The 26,937-nt window shown below is 44.8% G+C and overlaps 1 protein-coding gene across 2 annotated transcripts in view; it reads left to right on the top strand.

Annotated features, from left to right (window-relative positions):
- The window catches only part of LOC137544540 (granulocyte-macrophage colony-stimulating factor receptor subunit alpha-like), a 289,974-nt gene extending 263,263 nt beyond the window's left edge, over positions 1-26,711 (top strand). For both annotated transcript variants that reach the window (XM_068265636.1, XM_068265635.1), the window contains 2 exons: positions 4,062-4,146; positions 26,492-26,711. In XM_068265636.1, coding sequence (XP_068121737.1) covers positions 4,062-4,146; positions 26,492-26,608 — 202 coding nt within the window. In that variant the 3' untranslated portion in view covers positions 26,609-26,711. The remainder of the gene's footprint in view (positions 1-4,061; positions 4,147-26,491) is intronic.
- The last annotated feature ends 226 nt before the right edge of the window (positions 26,712-26,937 follow it).

Raw genomic sequence — 26,937 nt, 5'->3', positions numbered from 1 at the left:
CCGCAATAGCATTATAGAGGGCGCTATTGCGGCCGTGAACGCGGCTAATAAGCCGCATTCCCAGCCTGTCGGCCGGTGACGACCGAACCGGAAGTGGCCGCCGGCGAGTCCAGGCGCATCGGAGGGACATGGCGAGGGCACCATTCAGCTGCAGGGGGCTGAGGAGAGCCCCAGGTGAGTAAAAGTCATTTTTTTTAGCTGACTTAAGTATTCCTTTAAGCAGGGTCTTGTGTACAGCACTGATCTTCCCCCCAGCCTTTCTACTGCTCCCCAAGTTCTGTGTACTGTAGTGCTTGAGGAGTCTGGGAACAGAGAGAGAAAGCTTTCTGCACTCTGCCCAATTGTTCTAATGACTACATCTGCTTAGCCACTACAAAGTTTTTTAGACAAAGATTTGTAGACAGTCCCTATTCAGTAGTCTGTAAAGACAGTTCTGCTCCATCAGAGATGGACAGAGTGAGTGTAATAAGATGAGACTGGGAGCACTCTCATCTGTCAGTTTTCTGTATGCATTTTCTGCGCACTATGGGCTTGATTCACTAAACCGTGATAACTCAAATATCACACCTTATCAAAGATATCACACCTTATCAAAGTTAACATGCCTTATCAGAGTAGCATAGCAAGCTCTACAAACACGCAGGGGCTCAGGGCAGGACGAGTGTCATTGCCAATTAGCAGGCATAAGTTCGTAGCGCTCGCTGTGCTACTCTGATAAGGTGTGTTAACTTTGATAAGGTGTGATATCTTTGATAAGGTGTGATATTTGAGTTATCACGGTTTAGTGAATCAAGCCCTATGTGCGTCTGTATATGTAAAAACATGCACATTGTATCCCAGAAGTTAATGTAATTGATAGAGAAAACCTGTGCAGTGCTTCACTGCTGTCTGTTTTTATCTGCATGGGAAAAACACATTCAAGTGTGCACTAGCCAATTGAATAACATTGGTTCTCAGTTTACCTGTGCAGAAGGGAGGGGGGGGGGGTGGCATCCAAAGTTTTGCAGGGGGCTCCAGTGATTTCTAGTTACACCACTGCCATAGACCCTGAACAAGCATGCGGATCAGATCTGACAAAAATCTGACAAGATTAGCTGCATGACTGTTTCCGGTGTGTGATTAAGACACTGATGCAGGAATGGTCAGCAGGAATGCCAGGCATCTGGTATTGTTTAAAAGGAAATAAATATGGCAGCCTCCATATTACTCTCGCTTCAGGTTCCCTTTAATGGAGTTCCACTCTCAGACTGAAAATTGGAAAAACCCCTTTAAGCCAATAGCAGAAGGAAATCACTGCTAGCTAAAAGCAGGAAGTAGAGGTTCGCTACTTTTCATGCAAACTAAAAAGAAAGAAGTATGAAGTGCAATTTAAAAATATAAATGTAAGAGAAGATTTTAATTGTCTGCATGTATAATATTTATAGTTGCATCATTCATGATTTTTCCCTGGGCTTGGCATCGAAATGTGTTAAAGGGAAGTGAACATTGAATTTCACATTTTCAATAATTTTCCACAACATTTTTTTACTTATTCAGCTACTTTTTTGTGATTAAATGTTAAAGCTTAAAAATGTGCTGTTTGTTAGTGTGCTAGTTATGATGTGTTAGTGTGCTAGTTATGATGTGTTAGTGTGCTAGTTATGATGTGTTAGTGTGCTAGTTATGATGTGTTTTGGTTACTGGACTTATCTTTCTGGTCAACAAATTCTTCTGCATAAAAGCATAATTCCTCTTATGCTAGGTACACACTATGAGATTTTCTGGCAGACTTACTGTCAGATCGATTATTTCCAACATGTCTTATCGATTTCCGTTCACCTTTATCAGAAATCGATCGGAAATCAGATCGGACATGTTGGAAATAATCAATCTGTCAGAAAATCTCGTAGTGTGTACCTAGCATTATGCCTGGTACACACCATGCAATTTCCCATCAGATAGAGGGGTTGAATCGATTGTTTCTGATCTGGTTTCCAATCATTTTTCCGATCACTTCAAGATTGATCAGAATAATTGGTTGGGTATTAGACCTGACCTGTCGGAAATAACTGGTGTGACCCGTCTATCTGATGGGAAAGTGCATGGTGTGAGCACCAGTCTCTTAGCCCAAATTCAGATAACTCAATTTATTCAGATAACTCAATTTTTTTTTAATCCTAACTCATAATACCCAAATTTGCCTACCGGTAACTACAATTTACCAAACAATTTCTCTTAAAGGCCTTTCCCACAGCATCCCTTGCACTAGTATGTTCACATCTGTACATCAGTGTAACGTCAGAATTGCATGAATGAGCAGATACATATGATACATATGAACGGAACAGAGGCACAGTGAATGAATAGCACTATAGTATTATAGTCAGTGCACACTTAATGAGGAACTCCAGTGAAAATAATGTAGTAAAAAAAAGTGCTTCATTTTTACAATAATTATGTATAAATGATTTAGTCAGTATTTGCTCATTGTAAAATCTTTCCTCTCCCCGATTTACATTCTGACATTTATTACATGGTGACATTTTTACTGTGGGCCGGTTATGTAGCTGCTCCTAGCTGTTTTGGCTGTTAGAGACAGCTGTAAACAGCTATTTCCTGTCTGTGAACCTTGTTACATTGTAACAAACTGCCAAAAGTACCGCGGTACCAGAGTTTCTTGTGGGAGGGGTTTCATCACAAAATCAGTCATACAGCGCCCCCTGATGGTCTGTTTGTGAAAAGCATTATATTTCTCATGTAAAAGGGGGTATCAGCTACTGATTGGGATAAAGTTCAATTCTAGGTTGGAGTTTCTCTTTAAATGTGTTTTTCCTCTATTATGCTTTTTCTCTCTCAATTACATTAGCTTCTGTGATAAAACTGGGTGCTTTCACCAGAGAAAGTATTAAGAAATGGGGACCTAAGCAAGATAACAGTTTTTGACCACTGCTAATTATCACCGGCTTTTTTCTAATATGATTTGATGGGGGCTAGCATCCACCAGGCCCCTAAACCTAAGCAATTTGCAGTTAATGCCAATCACCCCAGTGTGAATGGGCCCTTGCCACTGTCTCGCAGGACAGAGGAAATATTTTTTCCCCTGGACTGAAGGTAATTTAGTGCACCTTTTCCCAGCACTGCACTCCAGGACAGCGCCTGGAAAGTCTGTGGGTTTAAACGGGTCTGTATTCCAGTCATGTCTGAGGGCTTATGGCTCAGAGGAAGTATATGGTTCCATAGGGATATTGGCATGTAGAACTTCATTTTAATCCTAAAGTGTGGAGTGTCTTTTTGCACGAATAAAGAAAAGTTTTAGTAAATGAAGGTGTTGGACAAAATTCATTACTGTGACTGTAGGGAATAAGAACACTAAAAGAAGAGTACATTTGAAATCGGCGCCGGTAGACTTGGGCGCAGGATACAGCCGGTATATGGCTGATCCTGCTTCTGCACAAGTCCGGGCCGATTTAATTACTATTCCCCCTCCAGGCCGCCATGGATAGTGGGGGAATGAAATTATTCGGCTTCCAGCAAATGCTGGAGGCCAAATTATTATGTTTTTAAGCAACCTCGGCTCCCAGGGGCGTAGCAATAGGGGTTGCAGAGGTAGCGACCGCATCAGGGCCCTTGGGCCAGAGGGGCCCCAAGGAGCCTTCCCTCAACTACAGTATTAGCTCTCTATTGGTCTTGTGCTCATAATAATCACTTCTATAGATACTTTGAATAGTGGTGATCATTACCAAGCTGTTCCCCATCCCCTTCTTGCACCTCTGACACTGTAGTTGCCATTGGCAGGTTTTGGTGCGCCGTATCAATTGTTATGTATAGAGTGCTTGGGGGGCCCCATTGTAAAACTTGCATCGGGGCCCATAGCTCCCTAGCTACACCACTGTCGGCTCCGTCTTCAGACGGAGCCGACGTTACTCACTGAGCGCTGCAATAGGAATGATTCCTATTGTAGTCTATGGAGGAGCCGGCTGCGCCCAAATCTAGCAGCGCTGAAAAGCACTGCTCCGCTAAAAGAAAGGTTTAAAAATACAAATACTGCAACTGTTTATGTTTTTTGTTTTTTTTTTCTAAAGGTTTCAGATATGGAAAAGGCTATTTCCTAAGGTACCACAACCTGCAATGAAATTCTTTGATCAAGCTGAGGAGGCGGGGATACTGGTATGGATCTGTGTTTTATTTATTTCCTTTAAAGCAGTGGAAACAATTTAGGGCTGGTTCAGATATGCAGTAAACGGTACGGTTTTGGTGGCCGGCGTTGCTTCGAAGGGATACAGCAACACTTCTTTTAAAGAGACTCTGTAACAAAATGTTCAGCCTTATTTCTTCTATCCTATAAGTTCCTATACCTGTTCTAATGTGGTCTGGATTACTGCAGCCTTTTCTAGTTGCACTGTCTCTGTATATCTAATCTTCTTTTCTTTGTCAAGCTTTGTCCACCCAGCGAGGAATGGGTTGCCTCTGTTGTAATGAATACAAGTTATGCACGCTCCCTGCAGGCTCACGCCTGTGTGCTTTGTTAATTACTCACAGACAAGGTCTCTGCTCTGAGTTTCAGCTTGTCTGTGATGCCATTCGTGAGGCTGAGGGGGGAGGAAGTTCTTGTCACATGCTGAGAAACTGTGAGAATCCCAGACTGGAGTGCAGACAATTCATTATGTAATAAAGACTTGTAGTGTAATGTAACATGATTATATATATGTACAGTGGGATGCGAAAGTTTGGGCAACCTTGTTAATTGGCATGATTTTCCTGTATAAATCGTTGGTTGTTACGATATAAAATGTCAGTTAAATATATCATATAGGAGACACACACAGGGATATTTGAGAAAGTGAAAAGAAGTTTATTGGATTTACAGAAAGTATGCAATAATTGTTTAAATAAAATTAGGCAGGTGCATAAATTTGGGCACTGTTGTGCTTGTATTGTGCTTGTATTGATTCCAAAACATTTAGAACTAATTATTGGAACTCAAATTGGCTTAATAAGCTCAGTGACCCCTAACCTACATACACAGATGAATCCAATAATGAGAGTATTTAAGGGGGTCAATTGTAAGTTTCCCTCATCTTTTAATTTACTCTGAAGAGTAGCAACATGGGGGGTCTCAAAATAACCCTCAAATGACCTGAAGACAATGATTGTTCACCATCATGGTTTAGGGGAAGGATACAGGAAGCTGTCTCAGAGTTTTCAGCTGTCTGTTTCCACAGTTAGTAACATATTGAGGAAATGGAAGACCACAGGCTCAGTTCAAGTTAAGGCTCGAAGTGGTAGACCACAAACAATCTTGGATAAACAGAAGCAACAAATGGTGAGAACAGTCAGTCAACCCACAGACCAGCACCAAAGACCTACAACATCATCTTGCTGCAGATGGAGTAACTGTGCATCGTTCAACCATTCGGCACACTTTACACAAGGAGATGCTGTATGCAAGAGTGATGCAGAGGAAGCCTTTTCTCCGCCTGCAGCACAAACAGAGCCGCTTGAGGTATGCTAAAGCACATTTGGACAAGCCAGCTTCATTTTGGAATAAGGTGCTGTGGACTGATGAAACTAAAATTGAGTTATTTGGGCATAACAAAGGGTGTTATGCGTGGAGGAAAAACAACACAGCATTCCAAGAAAGACACCTGCTACTTACAGTAAAATATGGTGGTGGTTCCATCATGCTGTGGGGCTGTGTGGCCAGTGCAGGGACTGGGAATCTTGTCAAAGTTGAGGGACGCATGGATTACACTCAGTATCAGCAGATTCTGGAGACCAATGTCCAGGAATCAGTGACAAAGCTGAAGCTGCGTCGGGGCTGGATCGTTCAACAAGACAACGACCCTAAACACTGCTCAAAATCCACTAAGGCATTCATGCAGAGGAACAAGTACAACGTTCTGCAATGGCCCTCTCAGTCCCCAGACCTGAATATAATTGAAAATCTGTGGTGTGAGTTAAAGAGACCTGAATGAACTAGAGATGTTTTGTAAAGAGGAATGGTCCAAAATGCCTTCAAGCAGAATCCAGACACTCATTGGAACCTACAGGAAGCGTGTAGAGGCTGTCATTTTTGCAAAAGGAGGATCTACAAAATATTGTTTCATTTCTTTTTTGTAGTGCCTAAATATATACACCTGTGTAATTTTGTTTAAAACATTATTGCACACTTTCTGTAAATCCAATAAACTTCATTTCACTTCTCAGATATCACTGTGTGTGTCTCCTATAATATATATTTAACTGACATTTTTTACCATAACTACCGATGATTATCAAGGTTGCCCAAACTGTTGCATCACACTATATATATATATATATATATATATATATATATATATATATATATATATATATATATATATAAATATATATATATATATAGATCACTTCCTGGTTTGCAGCCATGTTTTTTGTTTGTAAACACTGCCTAAACCTGGTGATTAACCACTTAAACCCCCGCGGTACGAATTTCTCCGTCCCTTTTTTCGCCCCTAAAAAAACAGGGACGGAGAAATCCGTACCTTCTGCGCTACCGCCGCTGTCCGCGCTCCCGCCGCTCGTGCGCGCGCTCCCGCTGCTCGTGCATGGTGCCGCCTGCTCGCCCGGAGATCAATGATCCGCTGCTTCTATTAGAAACAGCGCGATCATTGTGATTTTCCCAGCCTCCTACTGCTTCCTGTAAGCGTCCTTCCGGACGCTTACAGGTCGCATGTAAACAAACACACTGTGGCCATCTTGTGGCCAAATAGTAAAACTACACCCTAAAGCATTTTACATATACAAACACATTACATTTACACAATAAATTAAACCCATTACCTCCCACACTCCTCAATTATTATTTTTTTTGTAATTAAAAAAAAATACAATAAAAAAAAAACATAAATAGTTACCTTAGGGACTGAACTTTTGAAATATTTATGTCAAGAGAGTATAACACTGTTACTTTATAAACTGCGGGCTTGTAATTAGGGATGGATGCAAAACTGAAAAAATGCACCTTTATTTCCAAATAAAATATTGTCACCAAACATTGTGATAGGGACATAATTTAAACGGTTTTATAACCGGGACAAATGGGAAAATACATTTCATGGGTTTTAATTACAGTAGCATGCATTATTTAAAAACTATAATGTCCGAAAACTGAAAAATAATCATTTTTTCCCACATTTTTTCCTATTTTCCCATTAAAACACATTTAGAATAAAATAATTCTTGGCATAATGTCCCACCTAAAGAAAGCCTAATTGGTGGCGAAAAAAACAAGATATAGTTCATTTCATTGCGATAAGTAATAATAAAGTTATAGACGAATGAATGGAAGGAGCGCTGAAAGGTGAAAATTGCTCTGGTGTTCAAGGGGTAAAACCCCTCAGTGGTGAAGTGGTTGAAAAACCAGGATCGCGGCGGGGAGCGGCAGAAATGGCAAAGAGGGATCCAGAAGATCACAGTGACTCGATTGGTATGGGTTTTTTTGCACAAATTAGAACAGATTCTCTTTGAAGACATGAAAGCAGTTTTTAATGATGGCGATAGCTTTTTACGTAGTTTGCGTAAAACGCTGCAGTAGATCCCATGATCTTGACTTGGATGCTATATCTAAGAGGGTTGCTGGGCTCAAGCAGTTCCGCGTCCCCTTGGGCGCTCAAAATGCAAAGTGACAATGAAAGGCCGGTAATGAATGACAAAAGCTTTCAGCTCTGTAGCAGAAGAGCATGTAGCATGTGCTGAACAAGCCGCTGCCAGCTGTCTCACAGAAGTCTGTCTGAAACAGCCCTAAGTGTTCACCTAACCAATACAGGCAAGAGGTCAAGAAAGGCACACTCCTTCAACCCAACAACAATAAAGGTGCTCTTCCCTATCTCCCCCCCCCCCCCCACAAATGGAAAGGTTCTTCCTCAGGATCAGCCGACCCATACTCACCAGGACCCTTGACAGTTCCAGTCTCTCTTTTTCCACTTCTGATATACTCTCTCAGCAGGATCACTACAAATGTCATTCCATTTAACCAAATCATCATTGATAAAACAATTGATATGTTTCTCCAGTCAACATTCCAAGTATGAAGATCAACCACATTCCTTTTCTACCAAGTTCCCAGCCTCTTAAACCATCTCTTCATTTTTGTGGGTCCCTTTATACTCCCAAAATGTAGATCCTTCATGACAACCCTGGTGCCTATGTAAAAAAAAAATGTGCAGAAACTGAGTGGTGTTATTTATGTTATATAATTAAAAAGTTTGAAGACCAAAAAATATATTGATTTCTAGTAGTTGACCCCCTCAAGGAAGTGCAGTAAAGAGTCTTAAAGTATCTTGGATGAAACCTCAGAGGAGGGCATTATTTTGCAAAGTGAATCTAAATGTACACTTCTGAAAGAACCAAGTCTATTAATGACATGTGCATTATTTGGAGAGAAGAGGAGAAAATAAACTATATATAGGAGTACTTTAGGTGACACAGCTAAAAGTTGAAATCTGACCCAGGACACTATCTGCACAGAGTCTGTGTGCTCTTTCTGGGTTGAGTGGGCTTTCTCCAAGCTCTCCCGCTTTCTCTCACATTCCCAAAATATACAGCTAATTCCCCACCCCACCCCACCCCCCCACACACACACACTTCACCAGTCTATGATTGTGGTAGGGAATAGAGTAAGGTCTTCCGAGGGACAAGTAAAGACATACTTATAGACTCTGACATAAGCTCAATCATCCTGGTCCACCAATCAACAGTCAAGGAGGAGCATGGACATCTTGGGAATCTGCCAGTCATCTTATGGGTGTCAGCTGTCCTAAAAGAGTACTTAATCACCTGGTATTTGACCACAACGAGAGTTAGGCACTACAAAAGTTGACACACTTCACCTCTCAGTAACAATTTGACAATGGAATTGGATCTAACTAGTCAGATAGTGTTGATGCTGAGAACATTAGTTAAGCTAGCTAAGAATTTTTTGTTCAAAGAACTGAGACTTTTTTGTTCAAAGGACTGACTTTTACTACTGCTGTGGTGACTGTCAATCAGAGTCACAGATTAAAGACCAGTTGTAAGGCTTGGTGGTGTATTCTCCACAGTCAGCATGCAACGCATGAGCTGACGTGGAGGAGGTACACACACTAGCACAAGGAAACAGGCTATCCCTAGTATAGTGGAGGGGAGGACTGACTCCAAAAGGAGATTGTGGCGCACAGAGCCGGTGCAGATCCGACAGCCACAAACAATACTTTTGCGATAACGTCTCAGCGCAAGGTAGCGCTGAGCGCATAAACCAGAACTGAGGAGATCAGGACAGGTAGACAGAATGAACGCTTGCTAGCTAGCCGCTACTTAGTGACAGCAAGCGTCCACAACAAGACAGACTGGAATGAGGCAGCCAATGCGTTTGCAGCGATGGCGTGCCTCACAAAGACAGGACAGGATAGTCAGGAAATAGCAGGATCAAGATAGATGAACGTAACACAGACAAAAATACAATAAGTATGTTTTCCTAGCGTATTACAATTACAGCTATCAATAAAACTATTTGTAACGTCTGACTAACATATGTATATATCGGCAATGAACCGATATATGACATAAGCAGGAACACTGACTTAGACTGGAGCAATACAGGGAACAGGACTCAGAAGGATTCGCTATCTCTTCGCAGAGATGAACGCAATCCACAAATGGTAACAGAACAGGATTCAGAAGGATTCATTATCTCTTTGCAGAGATGAACGCAATCCACAAACGGTAACAGAACAGGATTCAGAAGGATTCGTTATCTCTTCGCAGAGATGAACGCAATCCACAAACAGAACCAGGAGCAGGGTAACTACCTCAGCACGGGTGATCACGGTACGCGCAACCTACCAAAACGTGCTGGAAAGCTGACTAACTGCACACAGGATATAAACAGTTCGTGTACGTATACATCAGCGACACTGATGTATCAACGTAACACGAATACAAGGAAAATAATAAACGTGCTGGTATGCATATATATTGGCAATGAACCAATATATGATGCAAAGACCAGCAAAGTATCTTTAGAACAAGAAACACGATCGGGGGCTGAAGCGACAGCAAGACAGGCTTAAACTGAAGCTATGAAAACCCGAGGAGTCCTGCAGGAAGCAGATCTTTATACTGAGGTCATCCAATGGGAGCAGACATGCAGATTCCCACACAGGTGAATGATAATCAGTCACAAGCTGACAGCAGGGAAAGGCAGACAAAGCTATGCAGTTTGCATGGAAAGAGATCAGAACTGCCTGAGCTGCAGCACTACTACTTCCAGCAACACCTAGATATATAAGGTATGGACAGGGCGCTCAACGGTTTAAATACAGCTTAATACACATGGGTACATATAACACTTTTACAACCTAAAATTAACATTCAGCATTGCATCAGCTATTAAAAACAGGCAAAAAGTCCCATATCTTCCTCCAAGCTTTGTCAAAAGGATGACACTTTGCACCTTTCTTGCCACAAGCAGTTATATATACGCTCACCAGAAATATCAGCTGTCCCTCTCAGGATCAGCCCACAACACTTTTGGCCCAGCCAGCAACTCCTCGATATTCAGGATCTCTTTCACCTAGTTGCTCCAATCATAAGAAGAGAGAAACTCCAATAGTGTGATACTGTATAGTAAGGGTATATCACTCCACCAGTGCGCCCTATTCACACAGCGGCACCCAGTGCTCCTCCACCAGAAATCAATAAAGCCTCTCACCGTAATGCCTGGCTGACCCAGCACAGACCAGCAGTAAACACTTTGTTGATGACATCAAACTTTCTCCATGCAGTAATATTGCCCTAGGACTCAAAGAGGGCCAGACATAGTGTAAAACCTTCTTTATTTAAAAAGTTTAAAAGTAGTGCACTTACAAAAAGGTAGATTCAAATGCGCATATCAGAAAATATCCATCGAGCTCGTGTTAGCGTTCCTCGCTCCTTAGGCCACGCCCAACTAGTTTCGTCCTATGACTCATCAGGGTCATGAGTCATAGGACGAAACTAGTTGGGCGTGTCCTAAGGAGCGAGGAACGCTAACACGAGCTCGATGGATATTTTCTGATATGCGCATTTGAATCTACCTTTTTGTAAGTGCACTACTTTTAAACTTTTTAAATAAAGAAGGTTTTACACTATGTCTGGCCCTCTTTGAGTCCTAGGGCAATATTACTGCATGGAGAAAGTTTGATGTCATCAACAAAGTGTTTACTGCTGGTCTGTGCTGGGTCAGCCAGGCATTACGGTGAGAGGCTTTATTGATTTCTGGTGGAGGAGCACTGGGTGCCGCTGTGTGAATAGGGCGCACTGGTGGAGTGATATACCCTTACTATACAGTATCACACTATTGGAGTTTCTCTCTTCTTATGATTGGAGCAACTAGGTGAAAGAGATCCTGAATATCGAGGAGTTGCTGGCTGGGCCAAAAGTGTTGTGGGCTGATCCTGAGAGGGACAGCTGATATTTCTGGTGAGCGTATATATAACTGCTTGTGGCAAGAAAGGTGCAAAGTGTCATCCTTTTGACAAAGCTTGGAGGAAGATATGGGACTTTTTGCCTGTTTTTAATAGCTGATGCAATGCTGAATGTTAATTTTAGGTTGTAAAAGTGTTATATGTACCCATGTGTATTAAGCTGTATTTAAACTGTTGAGCGCCCTGTCCATACCTTATATATCTAATTGACAGAGTGATACACACACTCAGTACAGGAGCGATCCAGGCCAGTTAGAGGAATTGCTATTAATTGAGGAGCGCACGCAGTAAGGTTTTTTGTTTTTTCCAGCAACACCTGCTGCAGCAGCGATCATTACAGTACTCCCGCCCTTAAAAGCGGATTCCAGACGCTTTTCAAAACTGAAATTCCCAACAAAACCGTCTGACTGATAATTCATGATGACCGGGACAGCCCGGCAAGACCGAATTCCAGAATCAGTCCCCACAAGACTGGACCCATCAGAACCAGAACCTACAGAACCATGCCCATCAGTACTACAAGCCCCAGTGTGACACCCATCAGAACCATGATTTCCAGAAGAAAGCCCTCCGAAACTCCCTGAGCGATACCCACCGCCTTCCAGGAACCGTTCAAAAACGCCAAAGCCTTTGCAATGCCCACCGGGACTGTCTTTACCAACACAAAACCCACTGTTGAACCAGTCCAAGGCACCAGGACAAGTTTTCTCAGAGACCTCCCAGAACACCTTGAAGCTCCAAAGAGATCCCCATAGGTCAGAACGCCCCTTAGGCTCACATGGAGAACTATCAAGAACCCCTATGGAACCTAGGGCAATTCCCGAGTCAGGGCCACAAGGACAAACATCAAGATCAGGGCTTTCAGGGACCAGAACCATCTCTGGGCATGCAGGCAGACTGGCAACATCAGAACATGTTCCCACTAAGGAAGCATCAGAGCACACTAACACCTTAGACACACTTGGGCATTCTGGCACACAAAGAACATCTGGGCACACTGGCACAAGAGAAACCTCTGGGCATGTCAAGGAACTGTGAGCCTCAGGGTCAGCCAAGACAGGACCAAAACCAGGACTGGCCAAAAAAAAATCATCATGACTATACTTCGCAACTACTGGACTTTTACACGAGAATGCAGGATCAGACTTAGATGTCGCTGATTCCAGCAAAGTCAGTAACAAATCAGATTCAGGGGCACTAACAAGACAGGACAAATCTTCTGATGTATGCACTGAACCAGATAGGGACTCCACAACTACCTCTGGACTGGACAGAGACTCATCTAATACACTGGATTGGAGCTCATGAGGCGCTGCAGAACAAGTCAGTATTGCAGCAGCCCCCACTGGACTAGGCAAAACTGAGGAATTCCCTGGACAGGAAGGGGACTCTGGAACTTCTGCCACAGCGGCCAGAGAACCAGAATCTTTCAGGATACAGGGCTGGGTTTCAGGAACACTCATCAGACCGGACTGAAATTCTGAGATTTCTATTATTTTGACCAGAGAATCAGAATTATCCATGTTACAGGGCAAGACTTCTGAAACATTCAGAGGACAGGGCTGGAGTTCCTCGGCTGTTACAACACTGGAGAGGGACTCAACAACATTGGTTAAATCAGACTGTGTACAGGGCAAGGTATCTAACACACTTGCTGACGAGGACAATATTTCAATGGCTTCTGCTTTGCTGGGCAGAAATTCATCAAGTTTTATTAGAGCAGACTGTAATTCCAAAACAGCTGCTAGACAAGTGAATATTACTGCAACACCAACTGAGGTAAGCAGTGCCTCAGACTCCTCTGCTAGAGGGTTTGAAGTATCCAAAGTACTGGGTGAAGCATAAGACTCTGCGACCACAGCTTCACTGGACAGGATCACTGAACAGTCCATATTGCAGGGCAAAACCATGGAAGCACCTGCTGGACAGCATAATGATTCTGTGACCTGAGTTTCATTGGAGAGATCTACTACACAATTCATGGTACAGGGCAAATTTACTGGAACATTTTCTGAACAAGGTAATAATTCTGCGATTTCAGGTTCACATAGCAGATGCTCTGAGCTATTCACGATACAGGGCAAATTTACTGGAATATTTTCTGAACAAGGTAATAATTCTACGATTTCAGGTTCACATAGCAGATGCTCTGAGCTATTCACGAAACTAGAGCGAGGTGTAGAAACAGGAAGATCAAGACACAATGTTTGCGCATCTGATTCACCATTCATTTGTAAAATTGGAAAATTCAGATGCTGGGGTTCTGAGGTTTCTAGACAGGATTGCTGGGACTCGGAAACTGATGTAGTGCATCTATTGGCATCTGCTGGATCAGACAGGAGTTGAACTTTATTAACACAGGTAATTTCTGCAGAAGTGTTTGCAGAGGCAGGCAAGATTTTTCTGGTGTCTGTTTCACTGAACAAAGAGTCATGAGTAACTGGCTAGGCTGGACTCGGAAGTCTGCAGGACCTCTGGATTCTCTGCTGAGAAATTTGCGCAGGGCAAGGTTAAGAATGTATCAGTGGCTTCTGTTTTACTGGTAAGTAACACTGAGTTATCCATGGTACAGGGTGGAATTGCAGGAACTTCAATTTCACACAAAAAGAGCTCCGAATCACCTGCTGAATCAGCCAAAGGTGCTGAAGCAGGCGGGTCAGAACGCCAAATTTGCGAATTCGGAGTCACATAAAAATCATCCAAAATCAGTTCCCACACATCAATCAATGGAGCCACAAAGTCATACCCACACACACCAGTTTTTATTAGGTTATAGGCAGACTTAATGCATGCATTCAATACTAATTCACTTTTTGCACTGTAAAATTGACAAAATGAACTTGAATCATTCTTCCATTCATTGACCAGAGCTTCCATCTCTCCTTTCTCAAATGGAGGATTCCAAGCATACTTAACAGGCAGATCATGGTTTGCAGATATGATTGTAGCAGGGACATATATTGGGTTAATTAGCAGGTGATTGGCAGATTCCATATTCCTAAGAATCTCCAATACCTGTAGCAAGTGTTGTACTGTAGTGTATGCAAACTTTCCTTGCTTCACAAATAAGTTGATTTGTTCAATACTCTGTAATATCTCCTCATAATCATACTCAGATAATTCTTTTAAACAAAAATCTTTATTTTCCCTAGCCAGGGAGGAAAGTTCATTAGTAGTTTCATAAGTCCATTTAACTCCCCTGAAAGACAATTGCATTTCATTATCTGTTAATGGCAGAATCTCATTATAGGTCTCAGTCGCTAAGGATAACGACTCTGCAGATCGGACACGTTTCTTAGAACGTTTGCGTTTTGCCTTAGACCCTGCTGTTTTTGGTGATTTATTCAAGGCTGCAGGAAAATTATCAGTAACACTTTCTGCTTGCTGAACATTTTTGCAAGCAATTGAAGGAGAAGCTGATTGGCCTGCTGCCAGGAGTTCATTAAGAGGAAAAGGCAATGGATCTATGCGCAACCAGTTATGGATCACAAACGCTAGAAATTCCAGCGGTCTCTCTTTCAAATCGGAATGATTGAGAACATCAAATGCCCACTGGAATAATTCCCCTTTAAACAAAATATAACTTAGTTGGAGTGCCCAGGTTGAAACAGGAGTCGCTTGGAGATCGGGATTGGCCAGGAACCTGGCACATTCAGAGAAAAACTCATTTTCTGTTTCAGAGTTAAGTTCTTCAAATTTCTTAAAGGAACAGGAACCATAATTAACAGTGTCATACTTTCTGGGAATCCCCCCCACAATGGGGATTGGTAATGGGGTTTTCATAATGTAAGGCTTGGTGGTGTATTCTCCACAGTCAGCATGCAACGCATGAGCTGACGTGGAGGAGGTACACACACTAGCACAAGGAAACAGGCTATCCCTAGTATAGTGGAGGGGAGGACTGACTCCAAAAGGAGATTGTGGCGCACAGAGCCGGTGCAGATCCGACAGCCACAAACAATACTTTTGCGATAACGTCTCAGCGCAAGGTAGCGCTGAGCGCATAAACCAGAACTGAGGAGATCAGGACAGGTAGACAGAATGAACGCTTGCTAGCTAGCCGCTACTTAGTGACAGCAAGCGTCCACAACAAGACAGACTGGAATGAGGCAGCCAATGCGTTTGCAGCGATGGCGTGCCTCACAAAGACAGGACAGGATAGTCAGGAAATAGCAGGATCAAGATAGATGAATGTAACACAGACAAAAATACAATAAGTATGTTTTCCTAGCGTATTACAATTACAGCTATCAATGAAACTATTTGTAACGTCTGACTAACATATGTATATATCGGCAATGAACCGATATATGACATAAGCAGGAACACTGACTTAGACTGGAGCAATACAGGGAACAGGACTCAGAAGGATTCGCTATCTCTTCGCAGAGATGAACGCAATCCACAAATGGTAACAGAACAGGATTCAGAAGGATTCGTTATCTCTTTGCAGAGATGAACGCAATCCACAAACGGTAACAGAACAGGATTCAGAAGGATTCGTTATCTCTTCGCAGAGATGAACGCAATCCACAAACAGAACCAGGAGCAGGGTAACTACCTCAGCACGGGTGATCACGGTACGCGCAACCTACCAAAACGTGCTGGAAAGCTGACTAACTGCACACAGGATATAAACAGTTCGTGTACGTATACATCAGCGACACTGATGTATCAACGTAACACGAATACAAGGAAAATAATAAACGTGCTGGTATGCATATATATTGGCAATGAACCAATATATGATGCAAAGACCAGCAAAGTATCTTTAGAACAAGAAACACGATCGGGGGCTGAAGCGACAGCAAGACAGGCTTAAACTGAAGCTATGAAAACCCGAGGAGTCCTGCAGGAAGCAGATCTTTATACTGAGGTCATCCAATGGGAGCAGACATGCAGATTCCCACACAGGTGAATGATAATCAGTCACAAGCTGACAGCAGGGAAAGGCAGACAAAGCTATGTAGTTTGCATGGAAAGAGATCAGAACTGCCTGAGCTGCAGCACTACTACTTCCAGCAACACCTGCTGCAGCAGCGATCATTACACCAGTAAACCAGTTTTTAAAGAGAATCTGTACTCTAATATTCTTACACTAAAAAGCATACCATTCTATTCCTTATTTTCTCCTGTGCCCCTCTGTGCTGTTTCTGCCACTCTCTGCTGCAATCCTGGCTTGTAATTAACAGTTTTAGGCAGTGTTTACAAACAAACTAACCAGCTCCTAATAGGCTCACATATACAGAGTGTGTGAGTCATTCAGAGTGTGCAGGGGGCCTGCAGAGGGTGTGTATCGCTTCTATCCAATGACAAGCAGCCCTGCACATTCCACACATTCAAAGCCTTAGCCCGACAGACACGACAGGGGAAAGATACATTGATTTATTACAGAGACAGTGTAATTAGGAAAGGCTGCAGTAAGCCCCAGCACATTAGAACAGGCATAGGAACTTATAGGATAGAAGAACTAAGGCTGAAAAAATTGTTACAGAGTCTCTTTAAAGTTGACATGCTTACTAAACAGAAAAAGAAATGGTTATGCATTCATGTGGTCTGTGATGGCAGTTCAGAAATTCACACTCTAACTAAAACACCAACACGCCACAGCTTCCTTGCCCAGCAACATCTTTATTGTCTGAAGCAGTCAATTCTTTTTGTCTCTCATCCTTCAGAATACAATAATGCATCAACTGAGTTTGTCTATCGCTCATTTTTAGTTAACAGTGAACTTCAGTAAATGTGCATTTTCTTGGGGCGTGAGAAAAATAACTGGCTTTGAGTTTTGAGGTTCCAATGCAGCAAAAAGGTTAAAGGACTATATGACTACGTAGTGCACATGCGCAGAATGCTACCAGCCACGGGCGCGCAATCAATGATGCACATTGCCAGGCAGTGCCTGCACATTGCTCACTGAACCTGGCTGACCCAGAAGTAGCTTCGGGGGCCTTTAGACAATAACAGAGAGGGACAGAAAAGAAGTGAGCATTAGAACTTCTTGGTACACATGCCTGTTCCCCTTGTTCTTAACATTTCTGAGAGCTTTAACCTTTTTGCAGGATTGGAACCTCAAAAAGGCAAAGCCAGTTATTTTACATTTTACTCATGCCCCAAGAAAATGCCCAACATTTACTGAAGCTCCTTTCATTTTCCTACAGCCGTTTTTAGGGATAATTATCCCACTCCACACCACCCACTTACTTACTGTATGTTTAAATATAGTCACTTGACCTCACTTCAATTTTTTTCTGTCTACTAACAACCCAGCTCCTATATCACTATCAAGGAGCCTGGCTGTTCGACGTTCCCCCACCCTTCTGCCCTGTTCTTGTACTGCCATAAAGGCTATATAAATACAGAATAAAATGGCAAAGGTGGCTTACCTCTAAGAAGTCAATGGACTACAAAATGGCTGAAGATTACAATGTTTATTAGAAACACTACAGATGATGTATTTCGCCGGCTAGGTCAAATTTTCTCAGGTCAATATGAAGATCAAAGATAAGTAAGTAAATAGCATAAATCACCTGTAACAGTGCCCATGCTATTTGCTTTTGCACACCCACACCTCTATGTTCTTACCCTCATGGGAACAGTGTCACAATAAGATCCTGTCACACTGGATTTAAAAATAAAAAAAAAATATTTCCATTGACTTGCACTAAAAATGTGGTAAAATTGCAGCAAAATAGCCGCGATTTTAAAGCAAGTCTATTAAACCGTTTTTTGGTTTTTTTTAAAAAAAGACTCCAAAAATGCTCTCCGCTGTGACAGGGCAAAGAGGGTCACAGCAGGAGTCACATAATACACACTAAAAAGAACATACAGTTATTTATAAAACACATTACCTACAGTATATTTATAGAGTAATGGAAAGTAAGAGGAACAGTAAAGAAAAATGTTATTCCTGGAGAGTGGCTTTAACCAGTGTTTATCGGATACCTCATTATCCTATTCGATTTTGGTCGAATTCGGATAGTAAACTATCCGAATTCATCTCGAAGTTCGATATTCGAGTTAATCGAATATCCGATTCGACCTCGGATATCCGACGTCACTATCCGAGTCTGTATTCGAGTAAAATATTCGAGCTGGCTTTAAATAGCTTTTAAAACTTGTATTGGAGGTCAATGATGCATGAAACCACCTTTTTTATGAAGAAAAACATCAAGTGATTACGTGGTGATGTAGTAGTTATAAAAAGGTATCAAAAATAGTAAATTAACTTCATGAAAAGTGTTTGCATGAGAAGGTGTGTCCAAAATGGTTGTAAGTTGTAAGTCTTCATTTACGTCGTCTTCATCTTCTTCTTCTATATCTTCTTCTTCTTCTATATCTTCTTCTTTTTCTTCTTCTTCTATATCTTCTTCTACTCGAATCTTCTTCATCTTCTACTTCTTGTATCTTCTTCAATTATCTTTTTCTTCTTCTTCCTCTTCTTCTTCTTCTATATCTTCTTCTTCTTCTATATCTTCTTCTTCTTCTTCTATATCTTCTTCTTCTTCTTCTATATCTTCTTCTTCTATACCTTCTTCTTCGTGTATATCTTCTTCTTCTTCTTCTTCTTCTATATCTTTTTATTCTTCTTCTTCTATATCTTCTTCTTCTTCTATATCTTCGTCTTCTTCTTCTATATCTTCTTCTTCTTCTATATCTTCTTCTTCTTCTTCTTCTATACCTTCTTCTTCTTCTATATCTTCTTCTTCTATACCTTCTTCTTCTTCTATATCTTCTTCTTCTTCTTCTATATCTTCTTCTTCTTCTTCTTCTTCTTCTTCTTCTTCTTCTTCTATATCTTCTTCTTCTTCCTCTTCTTCTCTATCATTATATTATGTGTCTTGGTTTTCCTTTCTTTTGTAATATTTGTTTTTACTTCATTTGTGGAAATATTTTATTTTAATAACACCATAGTTATTTGTGTTGATGGCATAATAGGTAGGTAGTAGCACATTGCAAGCCACAGCGCCTTTTTCTGTGTACCCTGGCAGTGGTAAAACACAGACATCAGCAGGAGGAGGAAGTAGTGGCAAGTTGTAATGTGGTAATAGCTGCCGGTAGGAGAGTGGGTGGACAGGTGGCAGCAGAAAATAGTTCTTCTTCTGTTCTCCCTGGCAGTGGTAGCAGCACACAGACAGCAGAAGCTCAATGCAGCTACAGGAGGAGGAGTAGTGTGTGTCAGGCAGTGTGATTTGACTGACATAATAGGCCCTGGTTCCTAGCTGTGGTACCAGGGCCGTAAATAAACAGCATGAGGTTCCAGACAGCGGTCGTGAAGCCCACATTGTGTCCAATGCACGATTGGGACAGCACAGTTTTCAACCCGGACACCTCTAAAATAATTTAAAAAAAAATTCCCAAAATAATGCAGGCAGCTATTTTTGAGCGTAATAGCTGTTGCCGCATGGGCAGCAGCACCTTGTAATGTGTTCCCTGGCAGTGGAGACACAGACAGCAGGAGGAAATACAACAGCAGGCAGCGTGAGGAGGATAAGTGTGTGGGGCAGACTGGCAGCAGGCAGCAGGAGGGCAGGCAGCGAGACATAGTAGGCCCTGGGTCCTAGCGGTGGTTCCAGGGCCGTAAATACACAGCATGAGGTTCCAGACAGCGGTCGTGAAGCCCACATTGTGTCCAATACACAATTGGGACAGCACAGTTTTCAAACCGGACACCTCTAAAATAATTACATTTTTTTTTTCTCAAAATAATGCAGGCAGCTATTTTTAAGCGTAATAGCTGTTGGCTCATGGGCAGCAGCACCTTGTAATGTGTTCCCTGGCAGTGGAGACACAGACAGCAGGAGGAAATACAACAGCAGACAGCGTGAGGAGGATGAGTGTGTGTGGCAGACTGGCAGCAGGCAGCAGGAGGGCAGGCAGCGAGACATAATAGCCCCTGGTTCCTAGCGATGGTTCCAGGGCCGTAAATACACAGCATGAGGTTCCAGACAGAGGTCGTGGAGCCCACATTGTGTCCAATTCACAATTGGGACAGCACAGTTTTCAACCCGGACACCTCTAAAATAATAACAATTTTTTTTTTTTTCAAATTAATGCAGGCAGCTATATTTGAGCGTAATAGCTGTTGGAGCATGGGCAGCAGCACCTTGTAATGTGTTCCCTGGCAGTGGAGACACAGACAGCAGGAAGAAATACAGCAGCAGCAGCAGGTGTAATGTGTGTGTGCGCCACTTCATGTCCCCCTCTTGCCGACAACCGGGGCCAGGAATTCGCCTTCCACCCAAGCCTGGTTCATTTTGAGAAACGTCAGTCTGTTCACAGACTTGTGAGACAGACGAGATCGCTTCTCAGTGACGACTCCACCGGCTGCACTGAAGCAACGCTCTGACAGTACGCTGGAAGAGGGGCAGGAGAGCACTTCCAGGGCGTACTGCGCAAGCTTGCTCCAGATCGCCAGGTGCTTGACCCAATACTCCATGGGATCAACAGGGGCAACGCTGTCAAGCCCGCTGAAGGACCCCATGTAGTCAGCCACCATGCGGGTCAAGCGCTGTCTGTGACCTGAGAAGGATGCTGCTGCAGGCACCTCCTCTCTAGTCCTTGGTAGCTCTACACTCATGTAGAGCTCGTTGGTCAGAGACAGCAGGTCTGTGGTGCGCGTGCGCTTGCTGCTGGTGGATGCAGGCACCTGCTGCTGCCTCTGTGCTGGCTGGACAGTGGGGGTAGATGGCTGAGGGAAGGCTTCCTCCAAGCGCTCAACAAGGGACAGCTGCAAATGCCTCATTTGTTGCACACGGTCTCCTCCTGCAGGCAGGAACTGGCTGAGCTTCCCCTTCAGACGTGGGTCCAGCATCATGCAGATCCAGATGTCCTCCCTCTTCTTCAACTGGATGACCCTTGGGTCCGTGCGCAGGCACCTCAGCATGTGCGCTGCCATTGGGAAGAGTCTGGCCACATCTGCTGGCACATCATCGGCAGCCCCAGAGCCGACAGTGCTGTCTTCCTCTTCCTCTGCCTCCTGCACCTCATCCTCTCTCCACCCCCGCACCAGTCCAGCTGTGCTCTGCTGCTCCCCCCATCAGCAGCAAGGTCAGGGACCTCCACCAACTCCAAGCCCTCCTCCTCCGAGGTGGCCTGTGAAGCTGCCTGCAGCTCCTGCTGGTTCAAGGCTGCCGCTCCCTCTTCCAGCGGTGCATACAGGGCCCTGTCCAGCACACACACCAAGGGGACCCACTCACACACCATTGCATGGTCCCTGCTTACCATGTTGGTGGCCTGCAGGAAGGGTGCCAGGACTGAGCACACCTGCTGCATGTGCCCCCAGTCCTCGGTGGAAATGATGGACGGGAGGTTGGTGGCGGCACGCCCAGTTGCAGTCATGGCGGCAACTGTTGCTCGTGCAACGTACTGGCTGACAGCCTGCCTCTGTTCAACCAGACGCTCCAACATCGCCAGGGTGGAGTTCGAGCGAGTTGGAACATCGATCATGAGCCGGTGCTGTGGCAGGTGCAGCTCCTTCTGCACCTCTTCCAGGCTTGCTACGGCTGCAGGCGAGTGCCGGAAATGACGCACAACCTTCCTTGCCGCCTCAAGGAGTCGGTCCATCCCCTGGTAGGTCCGCAGGAACTTTTGGACTACCAGATTTAGGACGTGCGCCAGGCAGGGGATGGGGGTCAGGTCTCCCTTGTTGATGGCAGCAACAAGGTTTGCCCCATTGCCGGACACCACCTCTCCGACTCTGAGGCCTCTGGGGGTCAGCCAATTCCTCTCCTGCTCTCGGAGTTTGGTCAGGACATGGTTCGCCGTCAGTTTGGTCTTCCCCAGGCTGACCAATTCCAGCAGCGCTTGGCAGTGGCGGGGCTCACTGCTGAGGCAGGGGGTTTGGGCTGGTGTGCCGGAGGATGGAAGCGGATCAAAGGAACCTGCTGCAATTCCGCTGACCCTGCATGGTGGCACCACCCACTGCGTTGTTGCTGCTGCTCTGACAGTGCCCGATGCTGTTTCCCCCTCCTCACCCCCTTCCACCAAGCTGACCCAATGCGCGGTGAAGGACAGATAGCGGCCTGTCCCAAACCGGCTGCTCCACGAGTCCATGGTGACGTGGACCCGTTGACCCACCGCGTGATCCAGCTCTCTCCCGACATTGGCCATCACAGACCGGTGAAGTGCAGGGATGGCCGTGCGTGCAAAATAATGTCGGCTGGGGATTGCCCAATCGGGGGCTGCACACATCAGGAGCGCACGCATGTCACTTCCCTCCTGCACAAGGGAATAAGGCAGGAGTTGGGAGCACATGGCCTGTGCCAGCAAGCCGTTCAGCTGACGCACGCGAAGGCTGCTGGGAGGCAGAACCCTGACCACCCCTTGGAAGGTGTCGCTGAGCAGGGTCTGGCGACGCCTTTTGCTGGCACGGGAATCAGTGGAGGGAGCAGAGGAGGCCACTGAGGACTGGCTGCCAGAACAGGCCTCAGTGTCGGCGGCAGGGGTTGCAGAGGGAGGAGGAGCAGTGCGTTTCTAACGCACTCCTGCTGGTACTGCTGGAGGAGGTGGAGGTGGGCGAGGGGCTGCTGCTGACGGCTTCGCAGTGGTGGCGGGTCTGCCACTGCGACTGCCAGCTTCCTTCAACTTCATGAACTCCTCATGCTCATGAAAGTGTTTCCCTGCCAGATGGTTGATCAGAGAGGTGTTGCCGTACGCAGAGGGCTCCTTCCCTGGCGGTACTGGTTGCAGGTGGCATACTTGCACTCCACATATGGCAGGGTGAAATAATTCCAAATTGGGGAGGTGAAGTTGCCCCTTCGGCTGGAAGGTGCTGCTGCTGCTGGTCTCCCTGTGGTAGTTGGGGGGGGGGGGTGTTCTTGGTGCGGCTGGTGGTGGCACTGGCAGAACTCGTCTCCGGATCAGCACGCTGTGTGGCCTGCATACCACGCCCACTTGTGATCCTGCCCATGCCTGCGATGCTGATCCTTCTAGCAAGGCCCACAGACGCATCCTCCTCCTCCTCCTCAGAGCTGATGACATCCCCACTCCCAGGACCTGGCACCCAGTCTCTGTCCTTCACCCTGTCATCATCATCCTCCCCCTCTGCAAACATGTCATGCTGGGATCCCACAAACTCCCCTTCTGCATGCATGGGCGGATGGACAGTCACCACTGTCTGACTGTCCAAAGCATCATTCCCCAAAGTGCCCATTCCTTCCTCCTCCAATTCTGCCGCAACAGCACTCCATAACCCCGCTGTGCTTGGGGATAAGAAGGTGCTGAGTGACAGGGTGCTGGTGTCGCCCGCTGGGGCTGGAGAACTGCACTCCTCCTCCCCAGGCAGTGCTGGTCGGCTGCTGCTGCTCTTGCGAACAGGAGTGGTGGCGGGGGTGGAGGACTCGGTTCCAGAGCTAATGGTGGCCTGCTCATCCATCATCAGTTCCACCACAGAGTCTGCGTCCTTCTCCTCAATAGGACGGCTACGACCTGGCGGTGGGAGGAACATCTGCGCCACACGCTGCTGCTGCTGTGTCTCTGCAGCGTGACTTCCAGCTGTTGGGCGGCCAAGGCATCCACGGCCAGTGGCTAATGGCGGAATAGCCACTGGTGCAGACGCAGAACTGCGCATGGTGGTGGTGGCGCAGCTGCCCACGACCTCCTCTCTTGGCGATGCCCTTGCTGCCCTTACTGCCCCTGCCCAAACCGCGGCTGCCAGTGCTAGACATCGTATATTTTTAATAATATACAAATGAAAAAAAAACAACTTATGTATGTAAAGGCGGGTGGGACAAGTGGGGTACTTTAATGGGGTGGGACTGGTGGTGGTGGGTGTGTGAGGTGACGGACAGGTGTACTCTACAGCAGAGATCGGTGTAGCGCTAACGAGAGAGTGAGAAGTGTGCACACAAAGACGCTGACTGACGGTGTCCCTATACACAGACTACAGTACAATTCAGTGAATACACAATACAAGTAATATAAACAATAGGACAGGTGTAGCACTAACGAGAGGGTGCGGACAGTGCAGAAGTGCACTGCGCACACAAAGAACCTAGCTGACACTGACTGACGGTGTCCCTATACACAGACTACAGTACAGTATAGTCAGAGAATACACAATAGAAGTAATATAAACAGTAGGACGGGTGTAGCACTAACGAGAGGGTGCGGACAGCGCAAACGTGCACTGCGCACACAAAGACCCTAGCTGACGCTGACTGACGGTGTCCCTATACACAAACTACAGTACAGTATAGTCAGCGAATACACAATAGAAGTAATATAAACAATAGGACGGGTGTAGCACTAACGAGAGGGTGCGGGCAGCGCAGACGTGCACTGCGCACACAAAGACCCTAGGTAACGCGGTGACGGATACTCCCTATACACAGACTAGAGTACACTACAGTACTACTCACTAAACAATAGAAGAATCTAGCTAAATAATAGAACAGGTGTGACTAGATTACAGAGAGCAGATACAGGACAGGTATAACAGTAAAGCTGGGCCTTGCTAACTACAAAATAGTACAAATCTATCTAACACAGAAGTAGTAGTACAGTAGAGTAGGACAGGTGAGAGCACAGGTAACTAGAGACTAGAGCACTGAGCAGGGCAGGCTGCCTTGCCTAGGCACAGGGCCTAGCTGTTAGCTGCAGCTGCAGCAGTGACAATCTCCCTCCCTAGTCCCTAATCACACAAACTAAACTGCCTAAAATACAATCTATCTGCAATACAAAGCAATACAGTTGAATATCAAGTGTTGAAGTGTAAAAACGCTTGGTTTAGAACAATATAAATGCACTTGCACACAAACAAAAGCACTGGAGCAATCTCTCAGTACATTAAGTCAGTAAGTCGCAAGCAGGACGAGTGAGGCAAGATGGCGTCTGCTATTTATAGAGAGGGGGCTTGGCCAGACTCCCCCTCTGTGATTAGCTGCAGTCAGAGGGCTGGGAGCCCTCTGATTTGCTTGTGAGGACTTGAGGTGACGTGAGACGTGACGCTATCCGAGCTCGGATAGCTAGGATATCTAGGGATTGCTGCTTGCTATCCGAGTGCGCTCGGATAGCACAGCCCGGATAGCTAAAACTATTCGAGCTCGGTATTCGAGCTCGAATAGTGAAAAAAGAGCTAGGATATCCGAGTATCTCGGATATCCTAGCTCTGATGAGCACCACTGGCTTTAACAGATGTAAGGAGAAAAAAAACCTATATTTCAAAAAAGCCGTCATTCAGACTAGAGGCCTGCATCGGGTCAGGTACCCACGGGTTACCCAAAATGCGGGTTTAAAAAAAGCCGTCATTAAGACTAGAGGCCTGCATCGGGTCAGGTAGCCGCAGGTTACCCAAAATGCGGGTTTAAAAAAAGCCGTCATTCAGACTAGAGGCCTGCATCGGGTTGGGTACCCATGGGTTACCCTAAATGCGGGTTTCAAAAAGCAGTCATTCAGACTAGAGGCCTGCATCGGGTCGGGTACCCACGGGTTACCCGAAATGCGGGTCAGGTTTGGGTTCCCATTTGATTTTCATTGGGTTGCGGATCAGGTGCAGGTAACGGGTCGGGAGTGGGTACCAGATTCACCAGCAAGCGGGTTGTGGGTCAGATGTGGGTAGCGGAACGGCGGGTGCAGGTCAAATGCGAGTCTGTACAGTTAGACCCGCGCAGGCCTCTAATTCAGACTATATGCCCTCTCCCGATGCTACACCACAATATCAGCAGCCTAATGGGGAAGGGGATGTCCTTTGCAGGAGATGCACTCCTGCATAACACCCCCCCCCCCCTGGCATTAGGAATGCCCTTTCTCACCTCTCCATGCCCCTTCTCTCTCTCTATTCCACCCTTTCCTCACTTTTCTGTCCTTTCCGATGAAAAGCACAGAGCTGAATGCTGCAGCGTTGTGACCTCAGGATTGCAGCCATTTTGATCTAACAAAACAAAACTTTAAATAAAAAAAGATACAGGAGGGGTGGTAAGTGACTCTCCCCGGCTATCCCCACGGATCAGGTAGTATGTATGCACAATATACTTAAATCCCCTATGTCCTTTTATTCATGTATTTGAAGCTGCTATTGTTACTGTTTTTAGGACAAGAACATGTTAGAAGAGGAAATGCTGTGTAAAAAAGTAGAAGAAGATGAAGAATGCATCTGCTTACATATTAAAGAAGAAACTCCACAAGAACTGTCTGAAATTACAGAGTGATATTGAAAGCCTTAAAATGCCATTTTTATTTTTTTATAATCTATAAGTTAACCTATAAGTTAAACAGTCTTTTTTTTCTATTAAAATTGCCATGAAAGATAAATACTTAAAGGAGTCTTTATATAATATGTTTACTGGGGGACGGGAAAATCTTTCCACATACACTAGTTATGAACAGTTTATAAAGAAATTGGGCCTAATCCAATTCACATTTTCTTCTAAGTTTTCCCCAGGAGATACATTTTCCTCTTCTATTTAAAATACTTTTTTTAGCAGTTGAAAAAGTACCAACAAGTAGATTAAGAAGTACTGGTGCTATAAAAATTATT

The sequence above is a fragment of the Hyperolius riggenbachi genome, chromosome 2, assembly GCF_040937935.1.
Source record: "Hyperolius riggenbachi isolate aHypRig1 chromosome 2, aHypRig1.pri, whole genome shotgun sequence".
NCBI classification, from domain to species: domain Eukaryota; kingdom Metazoa; phylum Chordata; class Amphibia; order Anura; family Hyperoliidae; genus Hyperolius; species Hyperolius riggenbachi.
The sequence above is the reverse complement of the archived record's forward strand: the minus strand, read 5'-3'. Positions and strand labels throughout refer to the sequence as shown.